This window comes from Zalophus californianus, chromosome 9 (genome assembly GCF_009762305.2).
Source record: "Zalophus californianus isolate mZalCal1 chromosome 9, mZalCal1.pri.v2, whole genome shotgun sequence".
NCBI classification, from domain to species: domain Eukaryota; kingdom Metazoa; phylum Chordata; class Mammalia; order Carnivora; family Otariidae; genus Zalophus; species Zalophus californianus.
In genome coordinates, this window is record NC_045603.1 from 134,906,460 (window position 1) to 134,928,188 (window position 21,729).

Below are 21,729 nucleotides of genomic sequence, written 5' to 3' on the forward strand. Positions count from 1 at the left end.
GAGCACATGCATGAGAGAGAGTGAGAGAGAGAAAGAGAGAGAGCCAGAACAGGGGCAGGGGGAGAGGGAAAAGCAGACTCCCTGATGAGCAGGGAGCCCGATGCGGGGCTCCATCACAGGACCCTGGGACCATGACCTGAGCCGAAGGCAGACACTTAACCAACTGAGCCACCCACATGCCCCCAAAGCCCACTTTTAGTATGACCCTTTAAGAGAAAGACAAATCTGGAGGCAAAATATCTTGTAAAATGACAATTCACATTCAAGAACCTGGACATCATGGTGAAATGATTATAGCCACTACCAAATATAGATCTTGGGAGACAATTCATGAATTCTGAGTATGGGTCGGTCTTCTGCTTCCTTTTCAATTACCTCAATACTGAAGACCCCGCTATGGTCCCCCCCCCCCCCATCTCGTGTGGCACCTGCTGACTCCTCAGGGAGCCGCAAGTCTGGGGGAGGACCTCGATTTCACAGTGATGTCAATTTATGAAACACTAAATGAGACCACTGCCAAGAAATGCTTGCTCACCCTCTTTCAGCAGCAGGGGAATCTCCCTTCCCTTCTCTGGGTGAAGTTAAAGAAAGGATTCATAAATGAAGTCCAATCCTTCTCACCAACCCCAGCCCACACCTCCCAGCAATTAAACTTGAAAAAAAAAAACCTGGTTAAAACCACTTCCTATATTTGAGAGTAGAGAGGGCTAGGCACAATTTCCTGACTGAACAAAGCAGCCTAATACTTAAAGAGAGCAACTCCAGACTGTTATAGAGACGAGAGGGACCACAGCAAGGATGACACCCCGAACAGACTGATACCCTTTCATCTCCCATCCTCCCAGCATGATGTCAATAAGAGGCTGATAGGAAACTCGGCCTTCTGCAAAGAAACACCTTCTCTTCGCTGCCCTAAAGAAGGCAGCTGATCCCACGTGCCAGGAAGATGGAGCCAAGCTTGCTGATGTGGGGAATCTCTACATTCATCACAGTATCTGGCTACATGACAGGTAAGAGGTCACGGGTGCCCTCAGAATCTTGGGAAGGCTAATGGATATTACCTCTTCCCAGCCACAGCATCGGGGAGAGGGCACCTAAGTAGAAAATACAGACAAAGGGGTTGAATCTCGGGGTCTACCCCTTGTCCATGACCCGCCAGGGCCCCATGTTATGCTTCAGTCATCCCTGATCTATAAACAGAGCTTGAAATGGTGGGATCTCCTGCCACTCAGTCTTTGTTATCTCTGGGGTGAATAGAGTGGCATGATATTTGGATGTTAACAGGATACTAATGAGCAGGTTCCTCAAGAAATGTTCTCTTATATTCCAATGGATTCAGTTTTTCACTGCACCAACCAGCTGTAAGATAACACTAAAAATCTACTGGGAATCTCTCTAAGACCAGGGTAATGTCCTGAGATGTTAGTAACCGATACAGGAAACATCGGGATAATTTAAGTTTGGCTTCAAGGATGTATATGCTGTTTTTTACTGCCTCAGGAAATAATGCCTAGGATTTTCCTTACATGTGCAATGTTATAGAAATTTTAGAAAGCGTACGAGTACTCACTTTCAGAACTCTACTTTTTCTTATATTTTCATGTGTATATATGCATGTATACACATGTGTATGTATCTGTGTATACACACACACACACACACACACACACACACACACATGCAAATTTTGGATTTCATTCATCCTTTCAAATGGGTTTTGTCAAAGATTTTTTTTTTAACAAATAAGAAACCACTAACTTCTACCTCAAACCACCTTTCCTAATTGACTGTGAATTTTCTAATAACTTCTTCCCTTGCTTACCAGGAAGACAGATAAGATATCAAAGTCTACAATTTCATAGCCTTAATTTCTAGATGAATAATAATGCTAACTGGCCACAGAAAGATGTGTTAAGTGAAACATGTTGTTGCACATAAGGCGCCTTTTTGCTTACTTGGTGAAGTAACTAGGTTATGTCGAGCTGTGAACTGACCCAGGGGTAGGAATTGCTTCACTATGGAGTTGAAGAAGGCATGATCTCTGGAAGGCTTATAAGAAGATTTCTGTTTCAGCATAGTCTTTGCAAAGTGGGAGGACAGTCCAAGTTAAAACAGAAAAGCCTTTACAATATCTCTGGGAAACACATTTCAAGTAAACTTGTGTTATTGCTAGCTACTGGTGACTTACCTGAAGATATGGATGGTCTTGGTGGCAGTGTGGCAAGTGGGAGTATTATGAGGACTCTTCCATTCACTCAGGTCTCCAAAAATCTATTCAATACCTCTTAGTCCCCATCTCGACACTGCAGGAAATACGAAAATGAACAAGACATAGGCTCAATCCTTGAGAGACTTATAACTTAGTAAGGGAGAGAAAGGCATGGGTATCATAGCAGTACTACAGGTTAGGATTTGATGGGAATCATGAAGCTTCATGAGAGCAGCACGCAAAAAGAGCACTGAGAGTCTAGTAAACTTCCCCCAAGTGGACATTCCAGATAGAAAGGCCCCTATGAGCAAAGACACAGCAGTGGATGAGGGAAGAGCAAGTGGTCTGCTGTGGCCCCCAACACTGGATGGGCATGTGGGGACACTGGGGATCAAGTCTGAAAAGACAGGATGGGGTCAAATGAATGATCCAAGGCCTTAGATAGCAAGTTATAAACTTTAACTTCATTTGGTAGTCAATGAATGACTACTAGAAAATAAAAATGGCCATGACCATTAAAGAGTACCTTCTATGTGCCAGACATGTAAGTCTTATTTTCATCTTCATAACCACTTCACAGTGTGGATGCCACAAACTCACTGGATGAAGGACCCAAAACTCAGAAGTCACACAGACAGGAACAGAGTTGACGCTCAAACCCAGGGCTCCCTGACTTATGCTCTTTCCATTCACTGCAGACACCTCTATGGAGGTGACTCTGGCATAGAGTGGAGGGAGATCGGGTGCACAGAGATAAGTTGCGAGGCCCCTAAAATAGTCCAGTCAAGAGGCAAATGAGGACCTGGTGGCCAAAGAGAGTGAAGTGGGTTGAGTTTCTGGGATTAGCATATAGTTTAGGAACCACCCCAGGATAAGAAAGGATCTCATCTCAGACCTTTTCCTCCAAGAGAAGGAACCCAGTCTTAAAATAAACAAGACTTTTTATTCCTCAGGGGGGAGAGGTCTCTAACGAAATCAAACAGACTGTCAACAGATGCAATTTCTAGCTGATTCATAGGGCAGATTTTCATTCTGAAAATTTCCAAAGCCACCAGTTAAAATTGTGATGGGTTGCAGAGGATGTATTAGTCAACTTGGGTGTTTTTCGTCTCTATATTACTGGGTCCTGGGATGTGGTTAAAAAGAGAATTCTCCTGATGTTACCAACATGGCACGTTAGTGAAGGCACCTTTCTCAGAATTGTGGAAATTCTGAAAGTTTATCTATGCTTTGATCATCTTTCTTTCATTCTAGGAATTCTGTGATCAAATCTTCATCCCCTAGATTCAAAAAAAAAAAAGAAAGAAAGAAAGAAAGAAAAACCCAAAGTGTGGAAACCCATTAAGATGATATTTTTGTCTAATTATCCCTTCTTGTAAAGACTACTGCCCACACTGGAATTTCCCATTTTCAGGTTTGTCATTAAAACCCAAAATGTTTAACTCTCCACATTTAATCATTCCATTTCTTTAGATCCCAAAGTGTTGTTCCCATGGTTAATTTTGATCATCCTCAAGATATACCTTGGAGAGACAGGGCTTTGGTAAGCTTAGGGAATACCTCATAGATCAGTTGCTACTCTCTTTAAAACAGCATGTTTTAAATAGGCAGTGCTGTATGTCACCCATACATATGCTCCATTTTAGATTTGAGCAAACCAAGGCGCACAAAAAAGTGATTTCACTCATGGTCAGTTAGAGGTGACAGTCAAGAACTATTGTTGACCCCTATAACTCTACCACTTGACCCCACTCATCTCAAAGAGAAGTATTCTTAGATTTCTTTGGGTAAGTCTTGAGCATTCTGGATACTTCTTTGCTATGTCTTGTGGAAGTCATTCCTGTAATAGCTAGAGTCACCCTTGAGTCAGGCTATCCCGCAGCATGGTGGCCATTCAAGTGAATTTCCTTGCTCCCGTCATTGCCCAGAGGCCGGTAGAAACTTCAAAAATTAAGAGTTCCCTTAGAAAGTAGGGTCTGTCACCTGAGGTCAGTGAAGAGAAGAATTAGGAGAAAATTGAACTTTGAAAGTGGGCCAAGGCACCTCCTAACAAACATTGTTGGAGGATGGAAGATAAGACATGTGAAGAGCATGACTTTTGACAAATTGCTCTCCCTCCCTGGGCCTCGGTTTCTCATCTCGGTAAATGAGAAGGTTGATAGAGATGATTTTGAGACTCCTGTTGTTTTGTCAAGAATTCTGAAAAGGAAAGAAAATAAGCTCTGCTTAAAAGGCATTTTCAAGCTGGGGTATTTTCAGATGAAAAAGTTTCCAGACTGAAGACATATACACAGGGTCTGGGTTAAAGAGACATTTAAGTGGCGGAGTACTGAAGCCCAACATCTCATTGCAGGTTATTTCCAACTCTTGAAAGGTACTCCCCTGCACTCAGACATGACCCACTGCTTCCGTACATGCTGCAGTTGTAAGCATCAAGGCCAAAACACCACTGAGGGCTGGTGAGGCGTTCTGTTGCTTGTTTGCTTCCTCGGGGAATCTTCGCCTTCAAACAATTTCCTTGTTCCTCACAGAAGAGGTCCTACACGTGTGCGAACCTGTTCCTCTTCTCTTTATTGCTGGCCATTTCCTGTGAGAAAAGGAAAGGTCTTCATTCAATTGGTTGCTTCAAAAGTTATAAGCCCTCCATCCCTGAAAATGTTCAAATAGAGGCTGTCTGGCCACTTCTGGGGGGGGGTGCCATTGAGGGGTGCCCATGCTGGATGGGAAGAGGGACAGGGTGGCCTTCTGGCCTCTTTCCAACCATCCACGTTGGTTCTCCTCTGCCTCCTTCCAATATGTTTTACTTCCCCTCCTAGAAAATGAAATTAAGGATATGTGATTTTCACATTTTTCAAATCCAAGATCTACACACGAGTGCAGATTTTTGGCTCTAGGAGAGAAAGCACAGTCCACTGTCTGCCCCCCTGCCCCAAACTCTGGACGATGGCGAGAAACAGAAAAGGAAGGTGACTGAGACTGGGCAAGGGGAAGCCTCTGAAAAGGTAAAACTTGAACCATAGGTTTGGGTTCGGCAAACTTCCAGTTAGCCAGACATTCGGAGTAAAAAGTTCCTCCGTCCCTTTCCTCTCCACAAAGTCAAGGGCTCCCTTTCTCTGGAAGTGGTTGAGCGAAGCCTCAATGAGGGGTTGTCAAACATGGGTGGAGAGATTTCCCAAACCAGGCAGGAGGCTGAAGTGAGAGCCTCTGATCCCTTTGGACTTAGAATCTGTGACTGCTTCTCTCCAGGCTGACAATGCGTGCCACACTGGCATCAGTCTGTGGCCCACTGCGGGGGCCCTCAAAAGCTCTTGGGGCGGTCTCTAAACTTCCTGAGATCCTCGGCTCTTGTTCAGCTCTTCGTCTAGGCAGGTATCAGGTGAGGAAAGCTCAAAGACCCTTAAGTACCTTCCTCTTCTCCGGTCTTCCTAATAATTTCTTCAGGAAGTTCTTCTTTGGTGGAGTCAGCCAATGCCCCAGGTAGCATCAACGGGGAGAAAAAAAAAAGCCCAGAGAACCTCATGGCATAAAGATCAACTCATTTGTCACTCCTAAACACAGAGCCTGAACATCTCAACAGGGAGAACAATGTGATAGCAAGAATCCATCTAGCTTTTTGGTTCTTAATCTTTTTTGAGTGGTGAGTCCTTGAGAAAATCTGATGAGATCTAACTGTCTCCTCAGAAAAACGTACATAGACACAAAATTTGGAGTATAATTCTCTGGGTTGTGGCCTCCCTGTAAACCAGGGTCAGCCGGTAAGACCTCTGAGCTGTTCTTTGCCATTTTAACACTCATAGTCATGAACAGAGAGAATGAGACACAGGAAGTTACCCTCCCTGGGAAGAGATCTGTAGTTGGCTTGGCAAAGGCAACTTAAGAGGCATGGTTGTACCTAGGGAGGACAGCAAGAAAATGACAAACCAAAAACACTAGGCGAGCAAGGAAAGGGGGGAATCAGGACTGGAACCCAGGCCTCTTAAATTCCAGTCTCATATTCCTGCATGTCTTTGCATGGACTCTCGGTGATACACATCCACCCATCCATTTGCACGTTAGCGTCACCCACGTGAAAGAGAGGGTGGTCCTTGCCCTCAAGCTGCTCATGGGGATGGAACATCTGCTGAGCAGTTCCTGTTAGAAGACAGCTGAAGGAGAGCCAACAGTGTCTGCCAATGAGTCAGTGCCCATCACTGAACCCCCACCAGGCTTTCAAATAAGTCACCCACTTAGGGGCAAACAATAATACAGTCATCTCTAGGTATTTTAGGTATTTTCCCCTCTAAGATTACTCAGATAGTTTTTGGCTATTTGACTTATTTTATGGTTCCTGTCGGATTTGCATCCATCAATAAGAGAACACAAGTCTCACTGGGAAATGTATTTACAGCAGTGGTTCCCAGTGTGTATCTGGGATGCTTTAACAAATGATGTCCAAGCCCCACCCAAGACCAATTAAGACCAGTTAGGGTAGACTCTCTGGGGATGAGAACTGGACATAACAATAATTTTTTTCTAAGTTCCTTAAGAGATTTTAGGACACAGTTAGGATTGAAATCCACAGAATGATGATTCCCATGGTTGGTCTGATTCCATTATCTCCTTTCTAGTCACTGAGAATAGGTGCCTTAACGCAGTACTTCCCAAAATTTAATGTATTTACAAATCACCAGGGAATACTGTTATGTAGCAGATTCTGATTCAGGATCTCTGGGGCGGGGACTGAGATTCTGGTTTCGAACAGGCTCCCATATGAGGCCCATGTTGTTGGTTCATGGACCCCATTTTGAGTAGCAAAGCTATCATGTGAGAGAGGAAATGCACATTGTGTCTACCCACACAGAACTTGTAACTCAAATGAGAAAACCAATTTGGGAAAGACACAAGATCAAATATTGCAAAGTAGTACCTGGCAAAGTTCATGCATGACCTAGCGATCCAAATAGGGTGGGTAATACACTTCCTGGAGAGCCTGGAAAGGCTTCTCAGTGAACATGGTCCTAGAACATAACGACTCTCAGGACATGGGGTGGAGGATAGTATTTTCTAATGATTTTGCTAAAGTTGTATACGTGGATCATGCCTTGTGAGTAATAGACTGAAAACTGAGGAGTTTATGAGGGCAATGAAATAGAGAGCCCATATTTCATGTATAAACCAAAGCTTTTGTGTGTGTGCTGAGCAAAATGAGACTCAAGTGACTGGTTGTTCTCTGAGGAAAACATACTTCTGCTCAGACAAAAAGCACCTGAGTCCTCCCCTCACTGTCATCCTCCAGGTGTCTACACATGTCGGTGGTGTCTGGTGGGTTTCCTTTCCACGATGAATCATTGGATCGGCATCACCAGTACCATATGACACCCCTGATAACAGTCAGGAAGTCAGGGGTCTAATTTCCCCTCCCCCCATCCAGATTTTGCCCCTGGCCTGGCTGCAGCTAACCACATACCATGAGGCTAGATTCTAGGAGCTTCCCTCCTGACAACCCATCCCTATGCCCCCATGCACCCAATCCCTGGGGCTTGTGATCAGCAGCTCAACTCCGTGCCGGATATCCTGCAAACAGGACCATTTCAGACAGTAGGAAACTCTAAGGCACCGAAGTGTGGGTGGCGACCTCACTGGGCAGATAAAGGGAAGGAGTTAGGTGCCGATCAGAGCTCTGTGCCTCTAGGCAGGCCTTCGCCAGGGTGGGAGGCAGGAGGCAGATTAGTCAGACGTGCTTTTCGGGCTTGTTTTCTCTCCAAGTTCCCCACCTGTCTCTTGCCATATGCAGTGAGAAAGTAAGCTGGTGCCGGGAGACTAGGAGCGGTTGAGTGCATTTCCCCAAAAGCAGAAGAAAGAGCAGTAGGTTTCTAAAGAATAAAAAGGAAGCTCTAAAGAGGCAATTGGTTCCTTTCCCCTGAAGAGCGGGGAGAATCGCCCCGTCTCCAGTAAGCCCGGCCGCCTATGGCAGGAGAGAAACAGGTGAGCGAAACCGCAAGCTGGGAACTGGGAACAGAGGGCCACTGAAGGCAAGCCAGCCCATGAACCCTCACACCAATGCTCGCTGCCTCCTTGCAGGCTGATTTGCTTTCAGCCTTGTTCCAAGAACCTTTTTCCACAGGAATCATAATGACAAGCGCTCATATTCATGGCCCGCATGCTCTCCTTCGGGTATTATGGGAAGGCAGAGTGTCACTTCAGTTAATGCTCAAAATCAGGTAGGCCTCCTTTATCCTCCCGATTTTACACCTGGTACGTTGAGGCTCACAGAGGTTAAGCAGGTTGCCCAGCGTGATACAGCGAAGGAACAGCTAGGATTTGAGATTGAATTTTTTACTATTCTTCTAAACTGCTGCTAAGGTCATAAATTCATGTGCCATATTAATAAGGAAGTTGAAATATGTGTCTATGGGGTATGTCCTGCCGCTCCTGCGGTTGTATAAATCCCCGGGTCTGCGCTCCCCAAAATCTAAACCCCGCTGCCGCGAAGCTGCCCCTGCATCCACTCAAGGGCGCGAACTGACCTCTCCAGTCTCATCGCTTCCTTGGAGTCTTAAGTTCCCCGAATCCTGCTGTTGCCCTCCCGTGTTCTTTCCACCACCCCCCCCCGCCCCCCGCCCTTAAGAGCAGCTTCGAGTGCCTTTCTCGCTTTTGACTCTGCTTCAAAGAAAGCGCTTCAGTGGAGCCGAGTCTGCCCCAGCCGCCCACAAAACAAGAGGAAATTCTGAGCACCTTCAGGCATGAGTCAACCCCACCATGTTCAGGAATCTCTGCCCACAGCATCCCCCACTCTTTTCTGTTTGGGCCTGAAATAGATACCTTCTTTAGAAGCCTCGCTGCTTTTGGTCTTCTCAGCAATAAGAAAACAAGGTGAGGGTAGGGTGTATGCCCCCGAGGCGTGATAGTGGGAGTTTTCTCGGCTGTGGAGTTTTTCAGAGTTTAGCAAACATTGCCGCCAAGGTACAGTGGATAGATAGATGGGTGGAAGAAGGAAGGGGTAGGGTGGCTGGGGACAGATCGTCCATGGCACGGCTTTTAGTTACGTGTTCATTCCTTCGTGTATTAATCATTCAGCGAGTCGTTATGGAGCAACAACTGTGGGTCAGACACAGGGTTAGAGATGAATGTGGCCGCCCCGTTCCTGGGCCTCCGGGAACTCCTCGCCCAGCAGGAGAGAAATAGCTTGCAGAGACAATTACAACACATGGTAAGGTCTAAGATCTAAGTGTGAAGGAAGAGCGGATGGGACACAGACATTCCTTCTTATTGCGAACCTGGTCACGAACTGCCTCCCGTTTACACTAACAGGAAGGAGCGCTGAGAGCATTGTGTTGTCATTATTAATTACTAAAATTATTACAACCAAACACCACGGATGTCGAATTACAATAATATTCGAATCATACAGACAGAGGATTTGCAGACGCTCTTTTGCTCAAGAAACTCCTTAACGGAGAAAACGGAAACATTTCAGGTGCGGGTACTGACATTCCTTTAAGAACAAACTGATTGCTCCCACAGCCCCCAAGTATTTGCGAAGCAGCACGTAGAGACCCGCGCTGGCCAACCCCCCGCACGCCCAGCTGTGTGTGAGCAAGTCCCCAGCCCTAGATGTCCGGAAAGCAGGTGCCGCTCCAGGACAGAGATGAACGGCACCTGATCACTACTTAAAAGCAAAGCAACCGTGTTTTTTGTTGTTGTTGTTGTTGTTGTTGTTGTTGTTGTTGTGGTGGTTTTTCATTTCAAAATGAAATGAGCCCCCGTGGAGCGAACTGGCCCCTCTCCTCAGAGAAAGATCGGTTTATGACGATACCAAGTAAAGGGCGTAGAAATCGTTTCTAAGAGTTTTGCTTGAAGCCCTGAAACTTAAATTGACGTCAGCTTCTTCCTGTCTGGGAGCTCGGTGAGTTTCCCGGGAGTTTTGGGGGCGCTGACTTGGCAGGAGACGACGCACCTGACAGCTGTCCTGGCCACCGTGGTTTCCCCGCCGGTGAGGCCAGCCAGAGCCCTGAACCCAGCTGAGCAGCCGTGTGGTATCTTGCTTCCGGGCCCTGTGGTAGTGACACCTCTGTTCAGAGCCTGATTTAGAATAAAAGGACCTTTGTAAAGAGAAAACTCCTCATTTTAAGTGGAAAGCAAAACAAACAACTACCAAAAAAAAAAAAACCTTTGTAAAATGAAAGGCAGTTCCCTCAGACACCCCGCTAATGCCCGGGGGAGCACAGAGACCGCAAAGGGTAAGCATGTCAGCTCGCTTCCATCCTTGTGCCGTAGAGTTCACTTTGGGGCTTTCACTGACTGTCACCGCCTTTCACCCGGCAGCCTGTCAGTTTCACTTTCCGACTCCCAGGGCCTCCGGCCTGAGCTCGCGGCGGGTGCGTGCCACCGAGCCCCACGGGGCTGCAGACTCCACACCCACCATCCCAGGCCTCCTCACAGCAGCCCCGCCAGATGGGTGCCACTATCGTTCCCATTCCACAGATGAGGCATCCAAAGTGCTGAGGCAGTAACTCACGTGGCCGAGAAAGTGACCGAGCTGGGCTATCTGCCCCATCCCCGTATAAAGGAAGCAGGCTGTGGACAGGCGTCATTGAGTCCCAGGGGCTTCTTAGGCAAGGCTTCAAGGCTCTCACTTTAAGTCTTCTTTCATCCATCCCCAGATTAAGTCCCCTGAAAGTGACTTTCATGATGCCTTGGCCCTGACCCAAGAGCTCAAATCCTTCCCCGCTGCCTCTGGGACCCGGTCCGGTTCCTCTGCCTGGTGTCCAAGATTCTGTCTACCTGGGACCATCTGCATGTCCTCTGCTCACAGGAGCCCCCAGCTTCATGTATCCCAGCCAGCAGTTCTGACCTGCAAACACAACATCCTCACCTGTGGTTCCAAAGCTCGGCCCCTAGGGGCACCTCCCGTCTTACTGGAATAATCTTCCACGGCTCCTCTGCCTGCTTGGCATTCTTCCAAATTGCAAGGCATCCTGGGAGAGCAGAAAGGACTGATGACTTCGGGAGTCTACAGGCTTGAATTCAAAGACTCGCTTGGACTTGTGTGACTCTATTTCCCTTCAGAACAACTGGCGGGTGCCATTCTCTGCAGGCACGAGCAAGGGGGTGGGCATCTGACTGACACAGGGTGGTAGGCACCGGGCGAAGAAACAGCAGGGTGCTCTGGGAGTGCAGAGCAGTGCAGTCACAACACCAGACAGTAGGGTCCAGAAGGCTTCCTGGAGAAAAACGTTGAGGGAGGCGTGCAGGGGAGGCAGGGGTCAGGAAGACGGGAACTGAGCTGTAAGCACAGCACGAGCAAAAGGCCAAAGACAAAAGACCCAGTGAGCTTTGAGAGCTGCACACACTTCCAGCAGACTGGAGAGCTCGGGAGGGCAGCCGAGGGGGCGATTTCTGAGGCTGGGCATGAGCTTTGCCAAGTACAGGGCTTTGGACCGTATCCTGCAAGGAACAGGAGACTACAGGGTGGTGTCAGGCAAGGGAAAGACACGATTCGTGCTTTCGACAGTTTAGGTAAGAGTTGATGGCAGGTGGGTTCTTTAAGCCTCCGTGGGCCTCAGTTGCTATGGGTATAGAACGGGAACAACAGGGGCGCCTGGCTGACTCAGTCAATGGAGTGAGCGACACTCGATCTTGGGGTTGTACGTTCGAGGCCCACGTTGGTGTCGAGACTCCCTTAAAGAATAAAATCCTTAATAAAATGAAATGGGAATATCACACCCCGTCCTGGGTGGCTGCAGCTCTGGGGAACGTGGAAGGCTGTGTTGCTTTCAGCGCTGGCTGAGCCCACAGACTGAACTCAGCTAAAGCCACTAAGGGGAGTTTGCTTTTCCCAGGCCAGTTTCTCAAGCACAGGTGAGGGCTTTTGGTATAACTTCATGGACAGTCTTAAGCTCCTCCCTGTGCTGTGTGGTCCACCCCGTCATCCCACCCACGCCGAAATGTCCCGTCCTTCTTCTGTCTGTGGGGTAGCACCTGTCAACACGTAGATTTGGGGAACACTTCTCGGCTGCTGTTTGTTGATACTAACCCGGACGTGAGCAAGGCACAGCAGACAAGCAGATCTGGCTGTTGCCAAAGCACCAAGAACCCCGGGACCCGGAGAAGCACTTCCCCCTTCAGTTAGTTTGTGACCTGCATTTCCATGTGTGGATCGTCACACTCTGTGAAATCCATCGTGCGTACGTCAGTCCATTCCGGCCTCTATAACGAATACCATAGACCGGCATCTATTGGTCCACAGATCAGGGGCCAGCATGGTGGGATTCGGGTGAGGACTCGGCCCGGGGCAGCAGACGATGACCTTCTCACTGTGTCCTCACATGGCCGAAAGCAGAGAGGAAGCCAGGTGTTCCCAGAGTGCCCTCGTGAGGGCCCTCATGCCATCCAAGAGGGCCTCACCCTCATGACCTCGTCACCTCCTCGCACCCTCACATTGGGCAGTAGGGTTTCTCAACATATGAATTTGGGGAGGTGTGCAAATACCCAGTCCAAACAGTATACACAATGTCTTGTTTAAAACTGGAGTGATTCTGGAGAGCAGGAAGGCAGAGTGCCCTCCGAGTGAGGAGGGGCAAGAGGGACACATCCCGGGACACAGAGGTGGCTGCTGGCTGCCTTGGATCCAGGGCCATCCGGGCTTCTGAGCATATGGATTCGCTGTGTCTGACACAATTAGGACCTGTGTCAGCCCGGCTGGCCCTCGCCTGACACCCAGGCTGGGCTGTGGTTCTGCAGAGAAGCATCCCTCGACTCCCTCGTGTCCCGAGACTTTTTCCTTATTCCCTCTTTCTGTGTTTCCCTTCTGGTCTTCAGTTTCTACCAGCATCATACTTAACCTGCCTGGTCTTCTTTGAAATCTCAGTGGAAACTCTGTTGCTTTCCAGCTGAAAATCTCAATTCTATTTCGCAGAAGAGTCCCTGCGGCAGACTGTGGGTGGGATTCACCGACGTACCATATTTCTACTAAAAATATCATTCCATCCCAAGAAATAGGTTTCAAAGGTTTGAAGAAAAACTGCTTTTAGATTTCAAAGAACAAGAGTATATTGTTTTTCTTATCTGATAAGGCTTTAATTTTCATCAGGTTGACATTCTGTGGTAAGCGTGTGGTTAACTCTTTCATGTACAGAAGCTTGTTGCCAACTGAGAAGGCTCCTGGGGCCAAAGAGGACCACCTCCTGCCCATTTCATTTGCAGAGGCATTTGAGATCCCCAAACATGTCCCTGTTGATGCAGAGACAGCTGCTGGGAAGACTATTTCTGGTTCCCTGCCTCCTTCCTCCAAGGTAAACAGAAAGTAATTGGATTCCCACCCCACCCCCGCTTATTTTTCCCCCCCTTGGTAACAAGTGTTCAGGAAGGCACAAGCTGTCCCCCAAAGGGTCTCACCCTGTAAGTCACTCATTCTTGGGTTGTGGGAACTGACCATGTGGCTCGCCAGGTCCAGCCAGACCTCAGAAACAGTGGGTCTGCTAACACAATGAGTCACAGATGGTCGGTGCTCCTGACTGTAGGATGCGCCCACCTGCCCTGAGATGTTCTCCCTCAGAGCACACGGCCTCCCCCTTTGTTCCCCCAGGGACCACACACATTTTCTTTGATGGCACTCACTTCTTTTAACCCTGTGCCCCCCAAGTTCCCAGCCCTGTGACGCTGAACATTGTTCCTGCCACGTTCCCCGCTGCATTTATGCCTTCCAGGGAAGACGGATGTTTGAATGAATGAATGAATGAATGAATGAATAGACAATATTTCCAATACCAATACACCCATGCATTTATTCAGTGCCTCCTGCCGCCCACAGTGATGAAATAATTTAAATAAGTAAAGTTGATGTGGGCAGCCAACAACAACCCGAAATGACTGGAAGTATTTAAACCAAACCGTGGTGATCGGTTGGTGGTGAACAGGAAATGCACCGTGTTTTAACAGATTTGAAATCCATTATAAGCTATGCATGTGAACATAGGTGAGAAGAAGGAAAGTCACAGAGAATTATCATAAACAGTTCTTAGAAGATGAATTCAAAGAAACTCCATTTCCTCATTCTGACACAATCAAGGTTTAAGTAATTAACATTTTACGTATTTTTTTTTCCAGTTCACAAAGTAACCTTACACATTTTATCATTTGGTCCTGAAAACAACACTGCTCGAGGGGTAGTAAGAGTAACAGTGAGGATTTGTGGGCATTTTACAGAGTTCAAGATCCTTCACTCACATTATTTCCACCGACACATTTCTGTTATTCACACCCTTGCAATTCACATGCCAGCAAAACATTCGACTCGTAGCCCCCTGAACACAAGAGTCCCTCTGCCAGGGGTACCTCATCTGCTGAACCTGCCAGGTGAACCCGATTTGCCCTTCAAACATGGTACAGTGAATAGCAGCCTCCCTCCTTACCGGGCTCCCAGACAGGGAACAATTCCCCAGTAGGGGCCACCATGCTCAGAGGCCCAGAAGACCAATGAGCACCGCGAAAAGCAATGATTTGGAGTGACTAAGAAGCTCCCACGGTCACGGTTAGTTAACGACCCTGAGGGATCTGCCACCTGCTGACCGATCAGCAGACTCCATCTCCAAACTAGAGCAATGAACTACCGTCAGTACCTCCCAACAAAAACTCAGTCCGTGTTCAACAAACCCACTTTCTGGATCCTCCTGAGGTTTGGAATGTGGCAGGAACAACGTTCGAAGTCACAGGGCTGGGAATGGGGGGGGGGGTGGCGGGAGGTGCGGCGCACAGGGTTAAAGGCTTATTGTCACAACCACAGGTTAATCACAGGGGCGGAGAACATCCTAGAGCTCACCTCCAGGCCATTTACTATGCTCCTAGTGCAACTGGTTCTGTAATTTAGGATGCTTGACTTGGCAACATTTTAAAGACATGTTGGAGGGGTGGAGAGATGGGAGGTAGAGAGGAATAGTAAGATGCTGCTGCTATGGCAGGTGAGCAGAGTGTGAAGGTCATGGGCATGAGAGGAGGCATATACAGGAGGGATGGCAGAGGCAGAAATCGTAACTCTTGGGAAGTGATTCGATAGGAGGGCAAAGAGGGGGTAGAATTTAAAGAGGATGCTGAAGTGTCAAGCTTAGGTGACAACAGATGATGGGAATATAAGGATCAAGAAGAGAAATAAGGACAAGAAGAGGAACAGAGGACGGTGCGTTTGCTTTTAACTTTTAATTCTGAGACAGTTGTAGCTTCACATGCAGTTGTGAACAATAATAGGGATCCAATATGGCCTTTGTGCACTTTCCCCCATAACCATAGCACAATATCACAACCAGGAAATTGACATTGATACAATCCATCAATCTTATTCAGATCTCACCAATTTGATATGAATAGGGTCCGTGTGTATTTAGTTCGCAACTTTATCAGATGTGACCATCACGGCAGTTAAGATACACAACAGTTCCTATCACAAGCATCTCTCCTTAGCTACCCTTTGTAGCCACAACCATCTGCTTCCTTCCTTCCTAATCCCTGGCACCATACCGTTTCCATCTCTGTATTTTTGTCATTTTAAGAATGCTATGGGATGGAATTATACAAAATGTAACTTTTCAATTTGGATTTTTTTTCACTCAACATAATTCCCGTGAGTTCCATCTTCCTGCGTTTCTTAGCTGGCATTTTCCTGTAAAAGAGAGCTTTCTCCCCTCCCCAGCCCCACCCCACACTCTTTTGGTATCTCTGTGGATTGCTAACTTTTAAAATGATTTCATCGTTTTATTACTTTCATCACGAACTCTTTTGGGTTTACCAGATACACTATCATGTAATCTACAAGTACAGATAGTTTGTATTTCCTTTAGTTCCAATTTTTATGCCTCTACATTCTTTTATCTGATTGCATTGGCTAAAACCTCAATGGCAATGTTAAGCAGAAGAAGAAATAGTATCCTTACCGAGAAACAAAGTTTTGAATAGAGGTGAAGTACTGGAGGTGGAAAGGTGACAGAGCTACGTGTTATGTCTCCACCAGAGCTCAGGGCTGGAGAGAGGAGTCTGGAAGAGGCAGAGCGCAGCATCATTGTTAGGAACACAGGCTCTGAAGCCTAGCTGAGACTCCCAGCTCCTGGGTCCTCTAGCCGTATGACCTCACTGGGTGACTGCGGGCAGTTTATCAAACCTCTCTGTGTCTCATTTGTAAAATGGCAGGAATAATTATAATATTTATTTCACTGTAGAATTGAATTAGTCAATATATGTAAAGAGATTAGAACAGCTTTTTGACCTTGGTAAGAAATTCAGTAAGCGTTAAGTCTTCTTTTATCATGTGGAAGCCCTCAGCACAGAGGGAAGACTTGAAGCGATGAGCCTCCTGAGAATAGAATGGCAAGAGCCAAGGTCAAATCATTGGGAAACTCCTCCATTGAACCCTCCTGAACACTTTCTGGGTCACGGGTTCCTTTAAGACTCTTATGAAAGCTATCGTCTTCCTAATCCCAGCCCGAACATGCAAAGAACATCAGACAAATTCCAATAGTGGGGCATCCTCCAACATACCCAACCAGTATTCCTCAAAGCTGTCAAAATCATCAAAAACAAGGAAACTGGGAAACTGTCATGTAATCCTCATAGCCATATGAGGATTGGCTCATATGAATCATGGCTCATGAGAATCCTCATAGCCATAGCCTCATGTCCCTTGAAGGGACATGACAACTCAGTTAAGTTTGGAATCCTGGATCGGACCCTGGAATAGGATAAGAACAGTAGGGGAAAACGGAGGATATCTGAGTAAAGTATAAACTTTAGTTAATAATAAAGTATCCGTCTTGGTTATTAGTGGTGACAAATGTACACACCGAGATAGCCATAACAGGAAAAACTCGGGTCGGAGGATGCGTCAAACAAGAGTAAAGTGAGCATTCAGGGAAAGAAAGCCAAGGAGACACAGAACGAGGGGGTCATGATGTTTCACGATACCGTGAACGAAGTTTCAAGGAGGAAGAGCTAAAGGAACCAGAGTTAAAGGAACCGAACTTTGAGGAGAACAAGCATCACCGGACTTGTCGACTCACAGCGTTCTTGGCGCGCTCTGAAAAAACATCATTCCAGTGCAAGCCGAAGGCACACCGAACAGTTAGGGAGTGAGCGGGAAGGGAGGATGTAGGAACCATGAGGCGCAGGACTCCCATGAGATACTGAATTCCGAGGGAAGGAAATGAAGGTTGATTGCTGGGGCGGCTGTAAGTACCTGGGATGCTTCCAGGCTGAGGAGGTGGTGGTGAGCCCGGGGATGCCAGAGAAGGGGCCGCTGACGGGGCACCGCCCCCGAGGCAGCAGAGAGGAAGTGATCCGAGGCACACCCTGTTGGCCTTAGCGAGACCAGGAACGTGTTTTACATGGAAAGACAGAAGGAAGAGCCTATGATGCCTTAAAGGGTATCTATGATGGGGAAATGGTGAGATACAGAAAGAAAGTTGAGGAAGTTCAGAAATGAGGGGACAAATAAAGAGTAAGTGAGAAGGGGCGATCAAGCAAGTACTTCACGTGGACAAACCCTCAGTGTCGCTAAGGCTGGGCAGCAGTAGGAATGCAGAAGTAGCACCGAATATTCTGATTTCTATTTCGCTCTGCACACGCTAATCACTCTTAACCTATGTTTCCCTATCTATGCGTGAGATGCCATTCCTTTCAAAGGGATGTTAAGAAAATCTTGGGTAAACTTAAAAAAAAAATCTGTGTGCCAAAAGATAACATTATAATTTTCCAGCTAGTAAAGCCCAACCCAAGGATCCCCAAATTCTCATAAACTTCACCCAACTATCACAGATAGCCTCTGGTTCCAATGTCCTCCTTCTAGCCTCCCACTGGAGGCAGACGAGCTTAAAGCACTGTGAAATTTGACCAGGGATCTGGGAGGAATTCTTCCCACTCCCTCTTCCGGACAGAGCATCTGAGGTGACAAGGGGACACAGTGAGCCGTCGGTGGAACAGGAAGAAGACTCAGGTCTCTGACACCCAGAGCTGACTTGCTTTCCCACGACACTTAAGGGCTGGACCCAAATAGGACAGCGAGCTCTCAACTCAAAGTCATCGTGCTCAATACCTGACATTTTAAAATGAGGACAAAAATTTCTCTTCTATAAGATGGTCACATTTCTTACCCTACTGACACTCATTTCTATTGACTGCACCAGCCACTCTCCTTGCCCCGGCTGGATTCCTCCCTGTCATCGATTCTTTCCCTTCCATGCTCAGCCTCTGCGAGCGGTTGTCCAGTGCTACTGATCTTTCCATCTCTCCAGTCTACCTGTCCCCTCTGCTCCTTCCCATTCCCAGATTCCTCCTGGCTCTGACCCAGCCTATTGTAGTGATCCCCTAATTCCTTACTCCTCAAAGTGTGATCGGAACAGCGTCAGAAAGCCCTAGGGGAAATGCAGATTCTCAGGCCCTGTCCCAGACCTGCTGGATCGATATTTGCATTGTAATAAATTTCCCCTGGGGACTCAGATGCACACAGAAGTTTGAGAAGCCCTAGCCTAATTAGGCACCCCGCCTCCCACCTCTGTCTGCGCCACTGCTGTGCCCAGCTAACCTCATGTTGTTATAGACCCATGAGGTCTAAAAAAAAGCTACACTTGTTTTTGAAGGTGGGGGGTACAGAGGGAGAGAGGGAGAATCTTAAGCAGGCTCCAAACCCAGGGCAGAGTCTGATGTGCGGAATCAATCTCACAGCCCTGAGATCACGACCTAAGCTGAAATCAAGAGTCGGACGCTTAACCCACTGAGCCATGCCGGCGCCCCACCATTGGTACACCTGTTCTTCCTAAAGAATGGATCCAAACACAGTTATCACTTTCTAGTTTACATTAAAATCATATACCTGTCTTATCTTCTTTACTAAATTACAAAGACCGTGGAGGCAGGGACCACAGATTAATTTTTTAATTTATTCTCCAGGGTCATAAATACTTAGAAAATAATCATTGGATCAATATTAATTCACATTATTAATCATAAACAGAATGTCATTATCAAATAAAACAGAAGGGAAAAGTGTCAAATATAAATATGCTCTAATAGTAGCTTATACTACATCTTTGTGGTATTCTATATCTTTGTAACTACTAGACAAAGAAGCAGCACGCAGGCAGGGCTCAGATAGCATAGTTACTTATATATATATATATATACACATACATATATATATATGTATATATACACACACACACACATATATATAGCCCAAAATGCAGGATCTGAGCTCTCTGACTTCTTCAAAGATAATGATCTGAATTAAACCACAACATTTCGCAAACACTTCCCAGTGACCCAGATAGTTTAAACGTAGCTCTACCTCTCAGCAAGAGAGAACCTTCCACCACTGGGTGGAAAGCACCGTCGTTCCTGAAGATTATGATACTACGTGATGGGAAAGCACCGACCTAGGAAGCAGGGGTCCTGCTCTATTGTCAGGCTTGCCAAAACTTGAGGAATGACACACAGCCTCAGTTTCCTTACCTACAAAATGTGTGGATGGACCTAAATAATCCTTAGGGTCTCTCTCAGCTCTCAGATCCTAGGATCCTATTAAGAGGAATATTCAACATGTCCTGTGGTATTTTATTTTGTACCAAAACCCTTGCTTTCTATAGAACCCAAACTGCTGGATGGGTTTGCCAAGGAAGTTGGAGACTATCTTTGACATTAGGTACAATTTTGGGGCTTTTTCTTAGATCGGACATAGGAAATGAATGGCCCTTTAGGTCAAGAACCAGATTATTTCTTTATCAGGTGCACCAAGCTCTTGATGTACTCCTATGTCCTTTATGTAAGCTTAGTAAATCATCAGCTAGAAGTTTCTGTGCTTCGTTAATTGTTCTGGTGGAGAAAACGAAGGCACAAAGTTGAAGCCATCTCTTCAGTGCTGGCTGGGGTGTGGGTTAACATCATTTGACCTTGATTCGCCCACTGAGAAAAGAATCTTATCTCAGACTCTGTCCACATCCTTTTGAATCCCCTTTATTTTCCTTGTCTTTCATGTTGCTCACATTGGCCACAAGGGCCAGAAGAGTTCTCTTTCATTTTGAACAACATCAGAGAAGAAAAACAAATCACCTAGCCCACAACCGTTTTTCACCCACCCACCCACCTTTCCTCCAGCCAAGTAAGTTTTCACTGCATCCTCTTAGATACTGAGTAAGGCACGTGGAAGCAAAGTGCATTGTAAACGGGATCACCAGCACCTGAGTCCTGCTCCCTGTCCACCAGGGGACGGGTGGGTCCTTTGGAAAGGGGCAGATGGAGAGGGGAGAGGTGGCAGCCACTCGTACTGTGCGGAACCCACAGCATCTGGGAGCTGGTCAGAAACCACGTTAGCCTTCAAGCTTGCCCTATCGAATCCAAATGTACATTTTAATAAGACCCCCAGGCGACTTGTATGGGCGGTAACATTTGAGAACCACGCCCAGGGACAACACAGGCACAGTCCCACTGTTTGCAGAGACTCCACGTCAGACGTCGTTCTCTCAGATCAAATGACCTAAAGGGTTCGTATTTCTGGTTCACTCGAGCGACACAAAAATATCAGCGGAAAACTCATTTTAGTACTATTCCCCTTTCAAAAACAAAAGGGTAAAAGATAAAGGAGTAGCTTTATGTTGGGGGAGTAGAGCTGAGGGCATGTGGAGAGGGGAAATAAAGAGGGTGCAGGATTCCAAATCCAGTTAGGAACCCCTGGTCTGCATCTCTCGCTCCTGTCCTTCTCACTGTGTGACGGGGCCGCTGACAGGAAGAAAGTACCTCATTTCACCAAGTTGATCAGCTTTTATTTGAAACCCAAGCAGTAGAGGCTGCGTAGGTGTCCTCCCGGGAACAGTGGTGCGTAGCTGATGGGAGAGAACAGATGCCTGAGAGACAGAAAAGCTGGTTTGAACTTCTACATCTGTTGCTGTGCGTCCTTGGTTGTCATTCCTGCCCTCCACGACGCGAGAACTACAGATACCTCACCTTTCCCCGCCTAGCAGGGGCATGGTGAGATGGGGACGTTGAGCCTCTAGCCATCGATTGGAGGGAAAACAAAAACCAAACAAAACAACAGTGAAAAGAGAAGAGTGTCCTAGGGTTCCTCATCCTCACCCACCCTTCTCCCCAGACCTGTTTGGCGATACGCTCCACAGGAAGGTGGCTCTAGTTACCGTCACTAAGGTCAGCTGAAGAAGCCAAAAGCACCCAAGGGGGGTCGCACTTGAGTTGAGTAGGAAATTCCCGGAGGCAACAACCCGGCACATATCCCAAGGGAAGATGCCCCATGACTGCGCGGCAGGAACAGTGACGAAGGTGAAGTGTGAGAAAGGGGTGAAAGACGTGGGATCCTGCCTGTGTCTTTCAAATTACCATTCAGAGCAAAACTCCAAAACAAGATGTGAAACACTTTCAAGGTCAGAAAAGCTTAATTTAACTCCCGCTTAGTACACGACAAAGCCCTTGGGATTTTCAGGATTAATTAACAGGCGTGGTCTGTCTCTTTTCCCCTCTGCCCACATAAAAGGTACAAGAGCTAAAAGGCAAGG

General features: G+C 47.0%; 1 protein-coding gene across 2 annotated transcripts in view; it reads left to right on the plus strand.

The window, feature by feature from the left end:
• The first annotated feature begins 789 nt into the window (after nt 1-789).
• Nucleotides 790-21,729, plus strand: part of IL2RA (interleukin 2 receptor subunit alpha) — a 53,074-nt gene continuing 32,134 nt past the window's right edge. The window contains exon 1 of one of the 2 annotated variants that reach the window (XM_027593924.1): nt 790-1,010. In XM_027593924.1, coding sequence (XP_027449725.1) covers nt 947-1,010 — 64 coding nt within the window. In that variant the 5' untranslated portion in view covers nt 790-946. The remainder of the gene's footprint in view (nt 1,011-21,729) is intronic. The other variant, XM_027593925.1, reaches the window with a different exon arrangement.